This window comes from Rattus rattus, chromosome 18, assembly GCF_011064425.1.
Source record: "Rattus rattus isolate New Zealand chromosome 18, Rrattus_CSIRO_v1, whole genome shotgun sequence".
NCBI lineage: Eukaryota > Metazoa > Chordata > Mammalia > Rodentia > Muridae > Rattus > Rattus rattus.
In genome coordinates this window covers 27,685,630-27,707,393 of record NC_046171.1, presented here as the reverse complement: position 1 = coordinate 27,707,393, position 21,764 = coordinate 27,685,630, and the positions used below count along the sequence as shown (strand labels likewise).

At 53.0% G+C, this 21,764-nt stretch overlaps 1 protein-coding gene across 1 annotated transcript in view; it reads left to right on the top strand.

Annotated features, from left to right (window-relative positions):
• Nucleotides 1-21,764, top strand: part of Col13a1 (collagen type XIII alpha 1 chain) — a 139,535-nt gene that overhangs the window by 95,184 nt on the left and 22,587 nt on the right. The window contains exons 17-28 of the mRNA XM_032889262.1: nucleotides 7,078-7,122; nucleotides 8,700-8,732; nucleotides 12,144-12,188; nucleotides 13,266-13,352; nucleotides 13,893-13,946; nucleotides 15,604-15,648; nucleotides 15,948-16,016; nucleotides 17,210-17,233; nucleotides 19,610-19,672; nucleotides 20,544-20,588; nucleotides 20,850-20,993; nucleotides 21,530-21,628. Of these exons, the coding sequence (XP_032745153.1) occupies nucleotides 7,078-7,122; nucleotides 8,700-8,732; nucleotides 12,144-12,188; nucleotides 13,266-13,352; nucleotides 13,893-13,946; nucleotides 15,604-15,648; nucleotides 15,948-16,016; nucleotides 17,210-17,233; nucleotides 19,610-19,672; nucleotides 20,544-20,588; nucleotides 20,850-20,993; nucleotides 21,530-21,628 (753 nt within the window). The remainder of the gene's footprint in view (nucleotides 1-7,077; nucleotides 7,123-8,699; nucleotides 8,733-12,143; nucleotides 12,189-13,265; nucleotides 13,353-13,892; nucleotides 13,947-15,603; nucleotides 15,649-15,947; nucleotides 16,017-17,209; nucleotides 17,234-19,609; nucleotides 19,673-20,543; nucleotides 20,589-20,849; nucleotides 20,994-21,529; nucleotides 21,629-21,764) is intronic.

Below are 21,764 nucleotides of genomic sequence, written 5' to 3'. Positions count from 1 at the left end.
GAGGCTTATCATATGATAGCTAGGAGGTCAGAGATAGCCTATTCAGTCCTGTGGCTGGTGCTGGCTGGTGCTGGCTGGTGCTGGCTGGTGCTGGCTGGTGGCTTCCGCTCTAGGTGCCTTTCATCTTCCAGGAGGCTAGATGGACTTCCCTACAGCAAGGTAGGCCCAGGACAGCCTTAGAGGCGGGCAGGTTCAAATACAAGAGCACCCTTCTAGTGCCATTGCATACAGCAATCCCTACAAACCTTCTGCTCACATGGGTCACACAGCCAAGTTACCTGCATGGGAAGAGACCTAGTTTTGAACTGCTTAATTGAAGGGGTAGAAAAGCTCTGTGGACATTTTCAGTCAGTCTCTGTGGTTCTTCAGCAAATCTGGGAGGAAATAGTATTTTAGACAAGAAAACCATTAGAGCCAAGGCCGGGAAGCAGTTACTACAATAGCCATAAGAGTCTAGAACTTTCAATGCCAGCCGTGGGCCAGGCATTGTCTTGTAACCCTACCTGAACAGTTTCCAATCCTATAACCCCTGGGGTTGCTGTAATTTGCTTCCATCTAGCAGATGGGGAAACTGAGGCTCACCCAAGTCTCAGCTAGGAGAAGTCAGAACAAGAATTCAAGTCAGGCCTGGGTCCTTCTCATGGTACTAGTGTTTCAAGGATCCCAGCCAATGGCTGGGAACCTCCAGAATCTTCCAGAACCTTCCCGAATGGGAAATTTAGCAGGAAGGAAAGGTATGGGCGGGGGCGGGGACAAGGGTGGGGGTCTTGGAAAGAGACTCACTGGGTCAGGAGTGCACACCTTATTCTCTCTGAGTTCTGGTGGCTGACACTGCTGTGGTGTTTTATGGGTGCCTGGTGGGGGAAACGGCGAGGCATGAGAGATCTTTAATTAGTTCTGCATAAACTGAGAAGCTTGCTCTGTGTCAGGAAGTGGGAATTATAGCCCCCGAGGTTGCTTCCATTCTCTCACCCGGACTCACAAAATTTATTGCCTCCTGATGCAGCACGGGTCGGTTTTCCCATTAGTAGTCAGATTGATTTCATGCCGTGAAGGGGCAGAGGCCCTGGTAGAGGAGTCCCCAGGGTCATGGTGATGCCCTTGGCTGGGACTGTGTTGTGATGGGTGGTGTCTGCCTCTGCTGCAAACCAGAAGTCTTAGTACCTCAGAAACGGTCCAGGGAACTGTTGTCCTGAGGCTGGAGGAGGGCCCGGCTGTGGACTAGGGAGGGTGTCCTGATACTGGATCCCTGTGCATGGTTATCCTCCATGTGAGCAAGTGATAGGTAGCAAGGTTCATTCAGTCCAGGCAACCCTGCATTTACAGAGGACCAGCGCCGTACCACGGAGGGAGGGGCAGCTCCTGGGGAGAGAGACGGAGGTGGGCTCAGGCACAGAGGAGAACTGTGCTGCTCTCCATGGTGGCCCTTCAGAAAGAGTAGTTCTAGCTCCATCAGCGACTTCCTAAGGCCAGGTATGAGAGAGCCAGAGGCCTGGAGCTACTGGCCACATGTACCGGAGTTGAGGTTACAAACCCTTCTTGCTCAGGGAAGCCATGGCTTCCTGACCACACACATCCCTTCGAAGCCTTTTAGGTGCCTTGGCACCTCGGGCCCCATCTTTTCATCCTCCGTCTAAGAGTCAGAACCTCCTCAACTGAAGGACTCAGTCAGGGGCAGCCCACTCAGCCCGTCCCTCATGCCGAGCTCCTTACCCCTCCTCTCTCTGCTAGGCCACGCCTCTTTGTTCCTCTCTAGAAGTCTCTTCTCACAGTTCTAATAGCCACGGCCATAGCTGCCCCTTCTACCTCTGTGGGCCTTCACCCACCCCCCAGCCACCTCCCTGGTATCCTCAGTACCCCACATCTCTGTCTCTCCCCTTCTTCTGGTGACCTCGTTCTGTCACGACACCTCGGTGCGCCCTAGTCCACAGGAGATGGAGTTTAACAAGAAGGAGACAGTCCCTCCATCAGCCCCACTAAGCTGCATCTGGTGTCCACTTAGCCAGGCCAGCCAGGCTGGCTTCTCTATTGGCCCCTTGATGCTGTCCCAGGGGCCAACCCTCCTGCCTAGACTTTGCATGTATGTGTACACATGTGTGGCAGGTACCTGCTTGACCCAGATTTGTGGTGAGCTTGTTGCAAACACCATGCATCACAATCTCGGGTCACCTTCAGACCACTGTGGGTCCCAAACCTGATGGGGCATGTGTCTCCTTGTGCAATGGAGTTAGTACTGTGTCTGGTGCGCCCCATACTGTCTGCGAGGTGTCTCTGTAAAGGACCATAACCTAGGACACACGTTCTGAAGGAGGCAGAGTTCTGTAGAATGAGCAGCAACATTGTTACAAACCTCTCATGCCGGGACAGGGTACCAAACACTCCACAGGTATCGCCTTGTGCCCCGCCCCCTTTTCTTAGCCCAGGCTTACCTTAAACCCATTGGTTACTGAGGATGACTTTGAACATCTTCTTCTGACTTCCCGAGCGCTGGGATTATAGCGGTGCACCCTCACGCCCAGGCCATGTAGTGCTAGGGGTTGAACCTAGGGTTTTGTGTATATCAGGCAAGCATTCTTCCGACTGAGCCTGACCCTCTGCCCCGTACAGCACTGTAGTGTCTCCTGTTCAAGTCCCCCTTTACTAAAGTGCGTATCTCAAGTTTGCCTCCCCGCCAGCCTAGAGCTGGGAGGTGGTGACATCTACTCTTTCTGCCTCCAAAGCCTTAGTCTCAATGACTTTGCTATCTGTGTGTTAGTGTCTCCAAGTAAATTTAGTGTTCTGAAAGGCTTCCTCTTTCTTCTTCCCCGGAAGGAAATGAGGTGGCTGTTGAGATGTTCTCTTTGTGGAAACAAAGATCTCAGCTAGATTCAGACCTTGCAGGTTGGAGGGTGTAGGCGCACGGGTACCTCATTTAGATGAACTGAGAACGTGCCTTGCCCAGTGGGGTGGCCCTAGATAGCTGAGCTGGTGCTTGCTTCTAGAACAGCCCATCTTGGACCTCAACTACCACTGTCAGATCCCTGTGGCCCCCGGCTCACAGAGGGTCCAGGTGGTCCAGTTCGCTGTGGCATTTCCAAGCAGCAGAGAGTACACAGCATTTTCTGTCAACGTTGGGAAGTCCCAGTGAGGACATTCAGACTCCTAAAAAGGATGCAGATGAGAACAGGGAGGCATGAGCCCCGGATCTGTGGCCTCGAGGGGACTAGCCAGCCCCCAGCCCCCACTCGATGACCTCTGGGCTCTGCTCTGCCCTCCAGAGACCACAGACTAATGAGAACTGACTTCTCCTTTGGGACCGAGTACATATCAACAGATCTCAAATTTCGATTACAAGCCAGCCGTCCTTCCAAAGCCTTCAATGGGGCACCCGACCCAGGAATTCCCTGGATCGCTTCCTGCCGGCCCTAATTACCGGAGGACCTAGGATTTCCAGGGTTCCGGTCCTTGTTTCCGGGCAGGGAAGCAGGAACTCAGTCACCTTTTTCCAGGAAGGACAGACCAAGAACTCTTGCCTGGGACAAAATGTTGTGTCTCCTACCCGCATCCCTCCAGCTTTCCCAGCCCAGGGTTAGAACTCCCAGCCCTCTCAGCCACTCAGCCGGGCAGTCCTCCATGCCCCACAGAGAACAAAGATGGTGTTTCTGCTCCCTTGTAGTAGAGCCCAGCCTCAAGTTAGGGAAACCCACTCATTTCCACAGCCTGTCAGGCCCTTTACTTGGCTGCAGAGCTGACACTGAAGCCCCACCCCTACTCCTTCCAGACAGACCTCTTGCCAAGTCCCTGTGTAGCTCGTTCAACAAACAGTAAATCACCAATTAGGAGGCCACACCCACCAGCCAAGCTTGCGCCATCCTGTCATTTCTAGGAAGGATGGGTCCTCCCACTAAGAAACTTCAAAGGACGCAGGACCTGTTGATACTAGGGTTAGGGACACATGAAGGGGCTCTAGGAGCTGGGACAGTTCCTTCAAGTTCATTTAGTACAACCCCTTCCACCCATTTGTCTCCTGAGCCACAGTGACAGCGATGTCCCCCCCTCCACCTGCGGCTTCTGTTCATTGTTTCTTGTCACTTAAAGAGCCAGCATCCACCCCTCCCGCCAAGGGTGGCTGACTGCCTGGGAGTCACATCCTGTGCCATCATAGGCTGGGCAGAGGGGCTGTGACTCTTTGGGACATTTGGAGCACCTACTTACCCAGCGACAAGGTGGTCCAGAGTAGTTGTGGAGAGCCCCTCCACCACCCGAGCCTCTAGGATCCCCACTGGGGAGGCAGAGGCAGACGGGAATCAGAACCATTCTGATAGGCTTGGATAGCTGTGAAATCCAAGCCACAAAGCCAGGAATGGTACCCAGCCAGGGGGCCAAGCTGAGCACAGTTCTACCTGCACATGCCTTAGGAACGGAAAACAGAGAGGGCAGTAGAAGAGGGGCCCCAGATCTCACAGAGGCTTGCCACAGCCTCACCGTGCTGTTCTCTTCCACCCGTGGCCATGCCAGCCCCTGCTCCACCTTCTGAGATAGTGTCTTGGGTCCTGAAGGGTGCCTCACCCCCATCCAGGAAGCAGTGCTCTCTGGTCTATCCAGAGGTCAAGACAGGGCAAGCCCCCAGGCTTGGAACTGAATAGTGAGGCTAATGAGAGTGGAGAGAGCCCTGGTGTGGGGTCAGCCAGGCGCCCCTGCTTCCTGCCCATCGAAAGGGCAGGGGGGAGGCAAGTCCTGAGGCCCCCAGGGCAAGATCAACCGAGGGGGATGGGGGCAAGAATAGGGGAGATCAGCCACCCTACAGAGGAGTCCTCCTAGGCTTATGCGTTCCCTTTAAAGCTAAGACTCCCTACAGAGAAACTGTGAGTGTCTCCTCAGTTCTGGCTGATCGGCCTCCCAAGAGCCATGCAGGCAGCCAGGGCCAGGCTGGGGATGGGAGTGGGGAGGGGGAGGGCGTGAAGGAGACTAGATCTAGGCTGAGCTCACTGTGCAGCATGGACTCAGAGAGGAAAACGGTCACAATGACACCTAGCTCAGCTCCACACAGGGGAGATAGGAGGGAGTTCAGAGACCTTGCAGAAGCTAAGGAACCAACAACAAAAACCAGAAGGGAAGAGAGACAAACTGAAGCCAGGACCCACCAAGGTAACTTCCTTCTGATATCCCTACACACACACACCAGGGGACTCTGTGTGGGGACTTCAAGCTGGGTCAGTGTGGTGGAGTCCAGTGCACTGTTATCAGGTGACCTGCTCCTCTAGAGATGAGTGCCACCTAGGACCCTGAGGGGACTTTAAGACCATTGTGGCCAAGATGTCGAAGTTCAGAGTAGGTCCTCCTGCACCCTCTGCTGGCCACAGAGCAGACCTGCCAGTGCTGGCTGGACCCCTCTGGCACCCTGAGCAGGCCAGGGTAGAAGAGGCTTTACTTGGTATCTGGACATAATGATTGGGGCCTTTTCTAGAACTCAGGCACTTGGCTCTAGGAGGGTGGGTGTGCTGTAGTGTCTGTCACAGATAGGCATGATGAACGTGTGTACAGATGCCAAGCGCAAAGTGGCTGAGGCAGGAGGATCACAATCCTGTTCTGGGCTACAGAGTGAGCTCAAGGCCAGCCTGTACGGCTTGGTGAGACCATCTCAGAATTAAAGGTAAAGATATCTCACGAGGCTAGAGCTCAAGAGTAAAATGCTTGCCTAGCATGCATGAAGCCTTGGGTTTGATCACTAGGAGTTTGGGATACGACGTGGTCCCTGCTGGGAGGGGGACCCAGCACTGGGACATGGGGACAGTAAAGCATCTCATGGGGGGTATAATTATGGCTTTGCACTAAGGAAGTAGCAGAGAAGCATGCTTCCATGGAAGTGGCTGGCATGTTTAAGAACACAGTGGTTTATCTGCACCGGGAACTAGGACAGAGGCAGACGTCAGAGTCCAGGATCCGAGTGTCTTTTATCTCTGAGCAGTGGAGACTGTGAAGTTGGGAGCCTCATTATCTAGCCGATGTGCCAGGAGACGAGACACGGAGACTCCAGTGAGGAGGGCCGAGCATGGAGGAGGAGGGTGGGAGTCGTTCCAGCCTTTGTCTGGAGAAGGGAGGGCAGAGTGGTCCTCTGAGATAGCAGGGAAGAGTCTGGGCGGACAGCATACAGGTCAGGTGGGAGTCGGTGTGGCTGGGCTCTGGATTTACCATCCACAGTGACAGCTTTGGCATTGCTGGGGCGAGCGACTGCAGGCTGGCAGGACACTGCCTTGTCTTTATACCGGGGTGCCATGTGGGGTTCAGTGCATGAGGGGAGACAATTGGAGTCCAGCCTTGACTCACCTTTGCCCCCTTTGTCCCCTGTGATGAGGGTATGACTGCCTTTCCAGTTCCCCTTCCTCCTGTAGATCCAGGATGGTGGGAAGAGAGACATTGGAAGTTATGAGGGACAGAGCTGAGAGGCACAGCCCTGCCCACAAATCCACAGAAAAGCCAGTGTGCCGCTGTGTCTGGCCAGGCACACTGAGAAAGAAAACTGAACAGCTCACAGGCCCAGGAAGCTTGGGGGAAAAAAGACTCCTGGACAAAAGCAGAGAGAAGCTCCTGTCTGGCCCAGCCACTAGGTGCCATGCTAGCAAACCTGGTGGGGGTAAAAATGGGCGCAGGTGGGAGGGGAGGTAGTAGTAGGTAGGGAGTCGCATGGCTGTTCTTGCCACAGCCTGACTCAAGGCCTGGCCAGCATGGAGGCAGGAGGGTTAGTTCAAGGTCATCCTTAGCTGCATATATAGTTCAGGGCCATCTCCTTCACTAGGTTCTAACTCCACTGGTGTGTGTGTGTGTGTGTGTGTGTGTGTGTGTGTGTGTGTGTGTGTCACACACACACACACAACTTGTTATTTTAACTTCCCCAACCTCCTCTCTGTCTCTCCTTTCTGCTCTACACCTGTGACCTAGGACTTTCTGCAAGATGGTGTCACAGAACTGAGGGGAGTGGCCCATGTCGCCACTGCCGTGACAGGGTCCTCAGAACTCATAAGGGATCGATGCTCAAGCTCAGGCCATAACTCTTGAGTCTGGCCCTTTTCTCATGGTTTCTCTCGTTTCATTTTTCAGGGAGAGCGGGGCTTGCCAGGAATGCCAGGCAAGCACGGAGCCAAGGTACCCGTGTCTCCCTCGTACCGGATCCTCTCCCAAACCCTGGGAATCTTAGTTCCTTCCTGAATCCCTTCCTTCTCACATGCTGTTGGAGACATGGAGCACACATTCCCTCCTTCAACCCTCCCTTCCCGTGTCTGTCCATCCTTCCTGACATGAGCAGGTGGGGTAGTGTGATATGGCTTCCATCACATCCTGGCCTTTCTGGATCTTTCTGGTTCATAAATAGCCCATATCAGCTCTAGTGTGGTCCTGAAACCCAAAGAAAATGCAAGAACCCTAACAGCGCCCACTAGGGACTTAGGGACTTTCTAAGTAAAGCTCTGAGCTCCATTTTTACCTCGAAGTATGCGGTCTTGGTGGTGCTGGGGGTGTGTGAAAATGAACTTCATACACCAGATATAAGGGTACACACATGTAATCCCAGCACTTGGGAGGTGGAGGTAGAAGGATCAGGAGTTCAAGGCCATCCTGGAATGTATCTCAGTTCAAGGCCAGCCTGTGCTACATAAGATCTCATCTAAAAAAAAAAGGGAGGGGTGGCTCAGCAAAGAGCTTACTGTGCAACAAGAATGAGGACCTGAGTTCGAATCCCCAGCATCCACATAAATGAGATGGTTCATGCTTATAATCCCAGCACTGGGAAGAAGAAACAGGAGGTTCCTGTGGGCTAGCCATCGAGCCAGGCTAGACAATCAATGAGAGACCCTGACTCAAAAAATAAGGTAGAAAGCAACAGAGGTTAAGCCTGACCTTGACCTTGGCAACTCCCCTTTCCCCCATGTGTATACATGGGATATACTCCTACCAACACGTGTGCATGAACACATGTACTACATACAAGAAAGGAAGGGGGGTTCATGGACAGGTCTAGAGAGCTGTGGTGGGTGTAACCCCACCCATACACAAGGGTGCATTATGCTTGGTGAAACCAACCCTCTCCTACTGTGTTGCCTGATGGTCCTTATCCTTTGACCTCAGGGATTGTCTTAATTAGAGTTTTATTGCTATGAAGAGACACCATGACCAAGGTAGCTCTTATAAAGGACAACATTTAATTGGGACTGGCTCAGAGGTTTAGAGAGAGGTTCAGTTCATTATTATCATCATGGCAGGAAGCATGGTGGCATGCAGGCAGACAGGGTGTTGGTGGAGGAACTGAAAGTCCTACATCTTGATCTGAAGCCAGCCAGGAGGAGATTGTCTTCTACATGCATCACACTGGCTAAACCTGAGCGCATACGCGCGCGCACGCACGCACGCACGCACACACACACACACACACACACACCATACACACGATCTCAAAGCCCCGCCTCCAAAGTGACGTACCTCCTCCAGTAAGGCCACACCTCCTCCAGTAAGGCCACTCCTCCTCCAATAAGGCCACTCCTCCTCCAATAAGGCCACACCTCCTCCAGTAAGACCACTCCTCCTAATACTGCCCCTCAGCATGTCACGTTCTCCCACACTCTGGGGAGATACCAGCTATCAGCCAGCAGAAGTGAGCAGACCTTAAGGCCAGGCAGAGCTACCTCTGACCTCAGAGACCTTCATGCCTTTCTGTTTTTCTCTACCAGGGTGCTCCTGGGATTGCCGTGGCTGGGATGAAGGTAGGTAAAAACCCTGTCACTGTGTCAGAGGCAGGATCAGATGGTGTCAGGAGACCACAAAGCAGGGGCTCGGGCTCAGCAGTGTCAGAGCTGGACCGAGGGGAGGACAGATGTTTCAGTCTCCAGACTCCACTCAGGGTCTCTCTAGTCTGCCCCTGAGAGAAGTCTGCTCTCTCCCATACTCCAGAGCTAGCTGTTGTGGGCTTCCAAAGACTCTGAGAGGAGAGCCAACATCTTTTCCCTGAACCCCTAACCTAGACAGGGGCTACCCTAACAGGACAGATGCCCGATGCTGATCTTTACAGCAGCTCTACTCACCTGGAGCGCCACCCTGAGATGCTTCAAACCTTCCCGTCCTTCTAGGGCAGTGTTTCTCAACCTGAGTCGTAACCCCATGGGGGGGGGATTAAAACAGCCCTTTCACAGGGGTCACCTGAGAACCCCCAAGAAATCACAGATATTTACATTACAATTCATAACACTCGCAAAATTGCAGTTATGAAGTAGCAGCAAAACTAATTTTACGGTTGGGGAGCCACTCAACGTGCAGAACTGTACTGAAGGGCTGCGGCATGAGGAAGGTTGAGAACCACTGGTCTAGGGGGGAAATGAGACCCTCAGGAGCCTCCGTCCTGGTGTTTCCCCTCAGCAGAGGAAGTGCCCCTCCTGGAAAGCAGAGGGCTCTTGTTCCTGCTTTGTCTGTTTCTTCACTGCCATCTTCTTTCCCACACAGGGTGAGCCGGGGACGCCAGGAGCCAAGGTACTGGTGGAAGGGGAACCCTGTGAGGGGCATAGAGAAATGAGATTGGCTGGGGGTGAGGCCGACAGGGATCACCATCTTCCTTCTGTTCCCCTTGGGGCCAGCCGTATGAGCTTGCACACGTGCATACATCTGTATATGTTGGGGGAGCTGGCTGAACCCTTTCATCAGGAGCACACTGCAAAGACTTGCCTTGTTCCTGGTGCTGCCTGTACACAGGCAGGGCAGCTGTGGGTGGTGAGAGGGAGCGGGCAGGACACAGTCCCTCCCCTGCACTTACAAGTGTCTCTTCTCTACAACAACAAAGGATTTAGCGTGACAGAAATGTCAGACAAACTTGAGAAAATCTGGAGCCAGGCCAGGTGGGCACAGGCCTAGCATCTTGCCTTCTTTAGATGGCCAAGGCGAGAAAGTGGCGAATCAAGTCAAGCCTGTTGGACTTAGCAGGACTTTGTCTCCCAGGGAATGATGTAAGAGGGCTGAGGATATAGCTCAGTGGTAGTGTACTTGCCTGACACACAGGAAGCCTTAAGTTCAATCCCTGGGACACCGGTATCTTTGATGCGAGCCTTGGGGGGTGGGGAGGGGGATATGCTGCATGTGCACTGGGAAATCCTTAGGACCCTATAGGTAACACCTGTGTGTTCACCTGAACACCTCTGTTTAAAAGGAGCCTGCGAACAGTTGTCTGGGAACCCTGGCCTCTGATTGCACCTCATCCTCGCTTCCCTGCCCTGTCTGCCTATTGGTGACTTTGTCTAAGAGAGAGTCAGGGAAGCCGGGGCTACCAGGGCACTGGGAAAGAAGGACAGAGGAGAGAGCAGGACGCCTCAGGGGACACTGGCCCCGGGGCTCTACCATGTAGCTACTGTGCTGGACAGGAATGTTGTGGAAGAAAGGAATGGGGTATGGAGCAGCAGACCTGGGGACACACACCCCTTCAGAAGTCTTCGGCTCTCAGTGAAAGGCAAAGGGATATCAGCATCTTTGGTACCTTACCAAGCATCCTTGCAGATAGGACCTGCATCTTTTGCTGCTGCTCTTGGGGATGTCGGGCTAAAGCCCACTCCAGTGCAGTCACTGACTCTACTTACCAGGCTCCTGCCTGGCTCTCTCTGCCTCCTTACTGTATCCATGGCCACGTTACCAGACAGCCTATACCCAAGAGCAAGCAGCAGGAACATGACACCTAGAGTCACCGTGGTATTATTCATGGCTCCAGATGGAAAGACCATTGACGTCAGAGCCCCCAGAACTCCCAGATCATTTTCTTGGATGTAGGAATGGCATTCCCATGCTCAGCACTAGGAAGGCGAGGGTTCTAATGGCAGCCCGAATCCGACTCCCTGCTGGTGGGGAGCACTGGCCAGTGAGCACTGCTGTGGACTGAACCAAATTCATAGGCTGAAGCCCTGAGCCCCTAGGGGTCAGCATTAGAGAGTAGGGCTTTTAGGGGACAACAAAGGTTAAATGAGGTCGCACCAGTGAGACCCTAATCTGACGGTGTTGGTGGCTTCGTTAGCAGAAGAGAGATAGTTCTCCTCTTTGTCAAGAGTGAGCCCTGACAAAGGCAGCCATCTACAAACCGAGAGAGCCCTTCCCTTCCTCCTTGCTCAATCAGGCACCCAGATGGCAGACAGGTACTGTAAGACACTGGACCTCTGCTCTCTCGACTACCCTATGACACACGTGCCAACTCACACAGACACTGTGGAGGCCAAGGGAGGACTGTACCCTACTTGGAGGACTATGGGAGACCTCGGTGAGACTGGCTCTGCCATTAGCTGAGTAAGCGCCCGTCTACAGCCACCTAGATCATGGGGCCGACCTGCTCCACCTGTGAAAGGAAGCTTGGGTTCCTCTAACCCTTCCAGAACTTAGTGATTCAAGCCTTGGGGACCAATAGCCGAGTTCCTCAATATTGGACAGGGGGCAGGGAGCACTGCACCAGCGATCCACAGACCAAGTGTATTAAACAGTAAAACTTGCATTCTCTCTTGGCCCTCAAGGCCAGTAGCCCAAAGGGAGGGGGAGGAGGGGAACGCGGTCTGAGGGCTTTTGCTTCTCGAGTGGTTTATGACCATCATCACATTCCTTCACCTCATCTGCCTCACATAGCCTCTGTCTGTCTGCTGCCAGTCTCCTGAGGGACTGGGATGGGCAGACTTCCTGACCTGGAATGTCCTAGAAACACTGGGTCTTATCTACTCCAGCACGATCGCTTTCAGATTTGATCTTAATTGATCTTCAATGACCCTCTTCCAAAAAAGGGGGATGGAGGTCATTTTCTGATATACTAGAGGTTAGGACTCCAACACCAAACTGTGCTGGAACACAATTTGGCTCATGGCATGAACTTCTCAGAAAGGGCGTTCTGGTGGATGGGTTCTGTCTAAAGGCAGGAAGACGTGGACGAAGGAGACAGGCACATTGCGGGGGGAGGGGAGGCAGACAAGAAGAGTGGATCAAGGGGGAGTTCCTAAGTGCTCTTTCCATACCTGCTTCCAGCCCACTCCCACTCGCAGGACTCAGCAGTAGACTTTGACCAGTGTGTGTTCTCTCTCCATCCAGGGGAGCAAATGTGCTAAGAGGGTAGGGGTGCTGCCTCCCAGACATCCTGACAAGGTTGTTCTTAACCCCCCTCCTTGCAGGGTGAGAAGGGTGCTACAGGCTCCCCTGGCCTCCTGGGGCAGAAGGTAGGTGGATACACATTTTCAGTGGTGGATGGTGGGCTCGCTGCAATCCTTGGTGTCCTCCCGGACCTGCACATTCCCAGACTAGGGGGAAGTGGCCGAAGTAAAGCAAGACTGAGCTGTGCTTCCCACAGGACGGGCCCAGGAATGCACTGATGTGTAGAATTCAGCAGCTAAGACCCGGCTTGGATTTCTTCACGCGGGTTCTGAGAGCCTGCCATCTGGAGCTCCGAAAGTCACCTCCTGGGGTTGGGGATTTAGCTCAGTGGTTAGAGCGCTTGCCTGGCAATCGCAAGGCCCTGGGTTCGGTCCCCAGCTCCGGAAAAAAGAGAGAAAAAAAAAGTCACCTCCTTTAAAGCCATTTAAATTCTTTTTTCCCCTTAATTTGTGCATTTGTAAGTGTGTGTATGTGTTACTAAGATGGACTCCTGTGCCTGGTACGCACGTGTGCATGAAAGTGGAGGCTGGAGGATGACCTTGGTGGCCATTCCTCAAGGGATGCCTACCTTGTTTTGAGACAGTGTTTAGGCTGGTTGGCTAGCGAGCCTCAGGGATCTGCCTGCCTCTGCCTCCCCAGCACTCGTGGTACCACACCCGGCATTTTAACTCCAGTGGGGGATGGGCAGCGGGTACTGGGAGTCCAAACTCTCATCTTTGAGCCTATGGGGCTCACTTACCAACTAAGTTATATCTGATGAGGTTCCTTAGAGTTATCTTTAAAAGTTAAGTCATTTTTAAAAAGGCTTGTGATCCAATTATGTCGGGGGAGAGCCAAGGCCAGAGGCTGTGAGCATTCAGGACTGAGGGGACAGGCAAAGCTCGCTGCCGCAGGGCATATTCTCTTCCCACCCAGAGTGCTCACTGCTTGAGAGCCCAATGTAACTTGTGCCCCGCACCCCTGTCTCAAACACCATTATGTTGGTCCCACAGCAGGGTTGACCCAGAAACCCCAAGCCTCTTAGTGGCCACTCTGAGGTCAGCCTGGCTTCTGGACTGCGTTCTTCTTCCTTGGAATGGGCTCAGTCAACCATCTCCCCAAGTTTGGGCAGCCAGTGATAGAACTCTTCTTTCCATCCCCAGGGAGAAAAGGGAGATGCTGGCAATGCCATTGGAGGAGGCAGGGGGGAGCCTGGCCCCCCGGGGCTCCCTGGGCCCCCTGGGCCAAAGGTAAGTTTTTTCTGGCATCTGCATCAAGAGATATAAAACCCCAGAGAGGCACAGACAGCACCAGGAGTACAAGGGGCTAAGTATGGTGTCTGCCTTCCCAACATCTTAGAGAAACAGCTTCAGCCTAAACCCAGCAAGGCCTGTGGCTTTGCCAGAGACAACCACAGCAGCAGTACCACCACCACCCCATGCTCCCTCCTGGGCCTGGGTCATAAGTCATGAGGTTGCCACAGCTTGGGTCTCATGGGAGACTTGGGGATGCCTGGCCACCATGGGAAGGAAAGTTAGAAGGCTGTGTTCACAAACTCTGGTCCGCCTTCCAGGACTGCAAAAGGAAGTATCAGGTTGGCCTTAACCTTCATTCTTCTCATACATCTTATCCTAGACTCCTGAGGACTCTCATCCCCCAATCCCCAGGACCTGTGTCCCCTTCTGTTGCCCAGCCAGGCAGGCTGGTATAGCTGTCTAGCTGACCAACTCCTGGCCCTCTAGCAGCTGAGTCAGCTGCTGTGTCCTCACCTCATCTCTTCTTCCTCCCAGGGAGAAGCTGGTGTCGATGGACAGACTGGTCCCCCAGGACAGCAAGGAGACAAGGTAGAGCCCCCCATCCACCCACCCAGTCAGGAGCTGCAGGACAAGGGTGATCTTGGGTGTCTAACACAGCTCAGAGAGCCAATCATCCCTAGCCTGACTGGGCCCCAGCACTGACCCCAAGCTAGCTAGCTACAGTGCCTGCATCCCATCTTTTCAGAGAAGTATCCGCCGAGACAGTGATCCTGAAAAGCTGCTTGGAGACTGGGATGCGTTAGCTGAGGAAGGAGTCTGAACTCTGGCTTCTAGTAGCTTCCCGCACCACAGATCTAGGCAGAGAACCCCCTTCTGTCCCTGCCTCCTTCACAGGCACACGATAAACGAACTCCTGAGGTGGGAGGGACAGGGGGCAGATCCTCAGAGGGACAGTGGCAGGGTCATCTGAGTTGAGTTGAGAGCATTCGGTTTCCCTTCGTCTTTGACTTGGTATAGGAATCAGGGTTCTCTAGAGTCCCAGGACTTAGGGAATGTCTCTGTATATTAAAGGAAATTATTGACATGACTGCAGTCCCAACTAACAGTGGGCAGCTGTGAATGGGAAGTCCAAGAATCTAGTAGTTTCTCAGGCCCATGAGGGTAGATGTTTCAGCTGGTCTGTGTAAGCTAGAATCCTGACGAAGTAGGCTCCAACAGATGTGCTGGCAAGGGAGTGCAAGCAGGCAGAGAAGAAGGAAGTCTTCCTTCCTCCAATGTCCTTCTGTAGGCCTCCAGCAGAAGGCGTGGCCCAGATTAAAGGTGTGCATGCCTGGACCTAAGCTGTTCTTTACTTGGAACCTGATCTGTCCCAGGCTGGCCTTGAACTCAGACGTCTGTTTGCCTCAGTCTCCTGGGATTAAAGACACACCACCTTGCTGGGGCCTAAGCTTTTCATGGCCACTGTGTGTCAAGGTCTAGATCACGGGTATGCCCTCCATTGCTGGATTTAGTTCATTCCGGATGCAGTCAAGGAGGTACTGGGACTAACCATCACACAGGGTGTTCTGTCTTCAGAGCTCACATTATCCAAAAAAAAAAAAAAACCCCAAGGTGTGTGGTTTGTACTTCGCTTGATACTACTACCCCACTTACTCCATATTACCTGGCGTGTTTCCAATAGGAACAACCTCCAGCCCTGGCCCACTCTAAGACATCAGTATCCCTTTTAGCTGCTCCGTCCTGACACCCCTGGCCTCTGGGTTTCACCCTGTGCTCCCTTCTACCCCAGGGAGAATGGTCCCTGAAAGGACCGTATGGGCTCCCTGTGGCCATCACTCAACAGTGGGCAGCGGGCCCTGCTGCCAGTACAGAAGGGAAATCAGAAGAAGCAGGGGCTAGATCCCTGCTACCAGGACGAGACTGGACTGGGGAACTGGGGGAAAGTGGCCAAGGGGACAGACAGGAGTCACCAACAACTAACACAACAGAAAAGAAGGGACATCATTAAGTGTAAAAGGAGAAGAACTGCAAGGTTCTCGAAGTCAGAGGAACGAGAGTGGGGCAGGTGTTAGGGATGTTTTTGGAAGGGAAAGGGACCAGTGCTGAAATAAACAGGAAAGCTTGTATTCTGGTGGCTTGTGCCAAGATGAATGAGCTCCTTGGCCCTTATGGTGTAGCTCCCCGAGGACATTGGGTGTTCTTGAAGCCAGCCTTACCAACCCATTTCACTGTTACCATGCAACAGGGGCAGCCAGGAGCAGCTGGCGAACCGGGACCAACTGGCCCCAAGGTATGTTCATCTCTCACCCAGAGTTGTAGCATGAATGGGCTTGAGCCTGAGCTCTTAGAGGGTTGGGAAGGGAAGGGGGAGCTGGGCCCTAGGAGGGCTGTCTGCACAGCCAGGATGATTGAACTCCGCCATCTGGCTAGTCCCGTTTGTCCTGCAAAGCCTTGGGCATCTTGACAAACAGCCCTGGATGCTCTATGCTACTCCGTGTCCCGGCAGGTACTGGTACCGCCATCATGGGCTGCAGACTCTCAGGCTCCTCCTGTTCCAGACTCTGGCTGAACACCTTCTCTGCTTTCTAGGGTTCCAAGGGTGAACCCGGCAAGGGGGAGATGGTGGACTACAACAGCAGCATCAACGAGGCACTTCAGGTGAGTGGCGCTACTCTGGGGGCGAGATCTGCAGGTTCCACTGGACCTCAGCCTTAACCTTTGCCAATGCTGTCTCTAACTAAACTTCCAGATAGAGTCCTTCCCTGGGCTGGAGAGATGGCTTAGGGATTAAGAGCATTGACTGCTCTTCCAGAGAACCTGAGTTCAATTCCCAGGAACCACGTGGTGCCTCACAATCATCTGTAATGGGATCTGAAGACAGCTACAGTGTACAGTGTACTCATAAATATATAATATTGTTTTTTTTAAAAAAAAAAGAGTACTTCCCTTGCTTTCTATTAGCCTCTGTGCAGCCTCCAGGCAAATGGTCCTATTTGGCATCATGTGGCTTGATGTCTTGTCTCATCTGGTTACTACATGGGCTCTAGCTAGGCAAAGTGCCATTTGGAATACCCTGGTTTCCATCAAGGCTCTGAGGACACACCATTCCTGGGCACCTCTCTTCACCTTGTAGGAGCTGGCTCCCGAAAGGTGTCAATTTTCTGTCACTTTCTCCTGTTTCAAGACCAGGAGCCCCCACCTTTAAATAGGTGCCTCGATCGTGGGCACAATTCATTGCTGGATCATGGTGGTGGTACGTGGAGAGGCCGCCCCATGTTCTGAAGGATTTTTCTAGCACATCCCAAACCTCTAGACTGGCAGCACCCCCATTCTTAGTGAGGACCAGGCAGTCCCAGAGTTCCCTTTGAAGGCAAAAATGGAGAGTTGTTCCTTCAAACCATCCAAGTGTGTGAAGCTGTGTGGTGGTGTGGAAGTCTGCTAGAGCCAAGGGGTCGCCTGCCTGCTGGGCTTAAAGGAAGTGATTTGCCAGCTGCCTTCTCCAGGATGTGGGAGAAGAAGAAAAAGGGTGAAGCCCCCTCAGTGACTAGGAAGGAAAGGGGCGCTGTGTCCTTTTCGCATGTGGCTAAGAGGTTGCACCTCACAGCAAGCAGGTCTAGGCCAACAGGAATAATCTGGAACAGCAGCAGGCTCTGGAGAGGCCTCATCCAGGCGTTCCCCATCTAGTTAACAAACCTTTGGGAGATGGTGTGGGAGTGACGGAGCTGAAAGCCACAGAGTGCATCTGTGAGGATCTTCCTCCACTCCGCCCCTCCTGAGGGACATCACAGCAGAGGACCTGGCAGCTGGAGATTGTCCCTCTCCAGCTAATTGTACTGTGTTGTTGTTTTCAGGAGATCAGGACGCTGGCCTTGATGGTAAGTCACCCTCCTCCCTTGTTTCCCTCAGGCACTGGGCATGGAGACACAGTCTAGACTTCTGACCTCTGGAAGGTCTGTGCTGAGCTCCTGGGCCATGGCAGGCAGAGGAGGCTCCAAGCCTGAGCAGGGGCAAGAGCTGCATGTCCCTGTATCAGGGCTGTCCATGGTGACAGCCCCCCAGCCACCAAGGCTCGCTCAAGCACAATGTGAACTCTGGGTTGTGTTTACAGAATCTCCAGTGGCACAGTTTCAGTCTCTCTCTCTCTCTCTCTCTCTTCTCTCTCTCCTCTCTCTCTCCTCCCTCCCTCCCTCCTCCCTCCCTCCCTCCCCTCCCTTCCCCCCTCCCCCTCCTTCTGAAAAAAAAATTGGTACCAGCTGTCATGCAATCTCAGTATCTTTTCCTGGAAAAACCCTGGAATTCCATGCTGGGTTTTGCACATGTGCTGACCAGTGACAGGCTCGAAGGAAACATTGGTAGTTATGACAACTGTTTCTAACTTCACCTCCACAGCGAAGGGCAAAGAGGTTCTAAAGTTCTGGCTCTGAAGGAGTCTCACTTCGTCTAATATTGGGGACCTGTACACAGCAGGATGACACACAGGTGGCCCATGTCTATAGTCCCAGCACTCAGAAGGCAGAGGCAGGAGGGTCACCCCAAGTTCAAGGCCAGCCTGGTCTATGTAGTGAGTTCAATAGGACCTTGTCTCAAAAAACAGTCTATTTCCAGAGGTTCTGGAACCAATAAACATCATTTAGGAACATTTTTAAAGGGCCATCAGGGGTGAGGCCCATCCAGCTCTATCAGTAATGCGCTTGCTGGACTTGTGAACATGAGGACCCAAGTTTGATCACCAGAACCCAGGTAAGTGTTGGGCCAGGGAAATGGCTCAGCAGGTAAAGGTGTTTACTGTGCAATCCCAGAGACCTGAATTTCATCATGGAATTATGGGGGCCTGGGGGCGAGATAACCAATTCCATGAAGTTGTGCTCATGCTGTGGCTTAAGTGTGCATGCACAAGTACACACACACACACGCACGCACGCACTCACGCACGCACTCACGCACGCACGCACTCACGCACGCACGCACGCACGCGCATGCACAATGGTTTTTTAAGCCAAACATGGTGGCATAAATTTATGAATGACCTCATACTCCAAGCTCTGGGGAGAAGGAGACAGGTGGAACCCTGGCCAGCCAACCTAGTCTACTTGATGAACTCCAGGCCAGTGAGAGACCCTGTCTCAAAAACAACAACAACAAAACCCACAGTCTGGATAGCAAAGACACCCAGGTTTACCCTCTGCCTCCATACACACATGCACCCACCCGGACACTCCCACACCCACCACCATGGACACAACAGCTGTTAGAAAGAAAAGTTACCTAGAGTAGCATATTTTATGAGATAGCTTATAGGAAAATGTACCAAGTCCAATGTGCAGATGCCAGGCAGGAGCCACAGAAAATCCCCTGGGATCCATGAGAGCCATCTTAACACCCACCCCAACCCCAGACCACCATAAATGGCTTTCTGTCAGTGTAGAGCAGACTTGTGTTTTTATAATTTTCCCAAATGGAATCGCAGTGTAGGCAAGTAACTCTGGTTTCTTTTCACATGATGTGCCTGGTAATTGTCCCTGTCATTGCCTGGGTCAGAACTGGTCCTTTCCCCTGGTTGTTGGGATGTCATCACCTAGACTGTTCCACCATTACAGACATTTATGCTGCTGACTCTAACCTGCCAGAAAAAGTCAGTTTTCTCTCTGTACTCCTAGAGCTGTTTGGCATAGCTCTCTGCACCCCCAGCTACAACCCCACACCCCAGTGCTCATTTGTCTGCATTTTGGGGTTCCCCATGTTATTTGCTTTGTCAAAACCCCAGAGGCTTATGGGATGTAGTTCAGTTGGTTAAAATCTCACCTACGATGCACAGAGCCCTAGGTTTAGTCTCCAGTACCACATGAAAGCAGGCATGTTGGTGCACATATGGAACCCCAGCACTCAGGAGGTATAGGCAGTAGAATCAGAAGTTCAAAACCAGCCTCAACTATATAATGAGTTCAAGGCCAGTCTGGACTGTATGAGACCCTATCATTCAGACACACAGACACAGACACAGACACAGACACACACACACACACACACACACACACACACACACACACACAATCACAACTGAGGAAATTCTGTTTGAAACGATTGACGGGTTGGGATTTAGCTCAGTGGTAGAGCGTTTGCCTAAGCAAGGACCTGTTTGGTCCCCAGCTCCAAAAAAAAAAAAAAAATTGACCCCTGTAAACCAGCACCACATACAGCCCTCTGATGACAGACATCCCTCTTGCTAGAAAGTTCTTTCTTTCCTTTTTTAGGGGCCTCCTGGTCTTCCTGGACAAACAGGCCCACCCGGACCTCCAGGGACTCCAGGCCAAAGGGTAAAACTTGACCCAGGGAAGGTGGGAAGTGGGACAGTATGTGCAGGGGGTTGTTGGGTGGGGCATGGACAGGGTAAGGTGTTTAAGATGCTAACAGAATGATGCATTCTGATTACATAACTCCATATTCTATGAAGCTCTCCCCTTCCCAGGACTGTCAGTCATTAATCTCTGTACCTTAGGCCCTTCCTCCGATTCCAGTCCCCTTACTCCTAGCCTCGAGCTCTCTCATTCTTCCCCAGTAGTTAGACTTGGTTTTGCGCTCCAGCAAATCCCTCAGATACAGTGGGATCTGAAACAGACCTCTGGTCATAGCCATTAGACCAGGTTACCCCTTTTCAACTCTGAACCGCCTCACTCTGTGCCTTTGCCATTATCCTAATCCTCCACCCACCCTTTCATCTGCTTTTCTTAGAAGAAACCTTGTGTTTTCCCCTCTGTCCTCTGCCTCTGAGAGCTTGCCCTCCTCCAGGTTTCCTTCTCTAGAAAAGCATTCCAGACCCATCCAGCAGAACTGGAAGCCTCTGTTTCTACACCCTTGCCCACCCCACCCTCAAGTCTGAGAATGCTGTAAAGTGGATAGGAGCCCGGCATAGGCAGTGAGGACAGGACGGTTAGTCTAAGCTGACCGGGAGCCATGGGATGTGTAATGCTCTCAGAGATACCATGTTGAGACCATGGCTAAAACATGGATCACAGGATGTTTGACTCCCCTCACCATTTCCCTTTGGGATCCTCATCTGTGACACCAAGGCAACCAATGGTGTGCCTTCCAGAGGCCGTGTCGGCAGGCTACCAAGGAAGTGGGCAGGCTACCAAGGAAGTGGGCATTGTGTCTCTGCTCTAAACATTTCTGTTGCCGATGCTGCAGGGGGAGATTGGACTGCCAGGCCCTCCAGGACACGATGGGGACAAGGTAAGCAACAGTGTCTGCAGCAAGGATTCTATTAGTGGTTCTCACCCTGGGACTGTGGGCAGGAGGGCTCAGGAGCAGGCCTGGCAGGGCCAGGAAGAGGGGTCCAGCTGTACCCTGGCAGAGCCAGCCTGTGGGGAAATTTATCAGCTTTTATCCAGGGCCAGCAAGCCCAGTCCTTTGATTACCAAGCCTTTTCTGATCTCCCTCCCTCCTCCTTTTTCCAATTAATGTCCCTAAGAAGTACCATTGACATTTCTATAGGGGCCTCGAGGAAAACCAGGAGATATGGGGCCTGCTGGTCCTCAAGGACCCCCAGGAAAGGACGGGCCTCCAGGAATGAAGGGAGAGGTTGGACCTCCAGGAAATCCAGGGGAGAAAGGGGAGACAGGACAAGCAGGCCCCCCGGTAAGTGTCTGGGCAACTGGCATCTTGCATGTACCGCTGTCATCCTGACACAGCTTCTGCATGCCGCCAGCTGCTCCAGAGTTCAGAGAACCAAGAGTCACTTGTGGCGACTTGCCATGCCGCTCCCCTTATGAGGGCCGGTATCCTATAGTGTCCCCACTCGGGAGAGCTGAGTCCTGTGCCAGCCTCGTCTGTGCCCTGGGGAAAGTCACTGAGTCCTGCAGAGCCTCTGTTTCTCGTGCCCTGTGAAAAAGACACAGGCGGGGCTGTGAGCCTGCCTCTCCAGGAGCATGTGGAAGCCCTACCTCAGGAGAGTTTGCATGAATGCAAAGAACCCCTTGCCCATTCCATCTAGGCTGCTGACTTAGCCGAGGAGCTTCCTCTGAGCCTCAGTAGTGCCATCTGTGAAGTGGCACCACCCTTGGACACCCACCCTTGGAGGAAGGGAGTCACGCATGCGTGCATGCCATAGATGGCACATTTTCTCAGTGTGATGACTAGGAGCTTCACTGACAGAGCTCTTTGTCGATCTATAGGGTCTAGACGGCCCAACTGGGGAGAAAGGAGAACCAGGTGATGAAGGGAGGCCTGGAGCGACAGGATTGCCTGGGCCCATCGGGCTCCCGGGATTCACAGTAAGGCGAGAGGACCGGGTGTCAAGGGTGTCCACGGGCAGCTGCAGAGGAGAACACAGGCTCCTCACTGGGACCAACACCCTAAGAGTGCCCACCACTATGCCAGGCTTACACTAACCTAGGTCTCTCAGCTGCC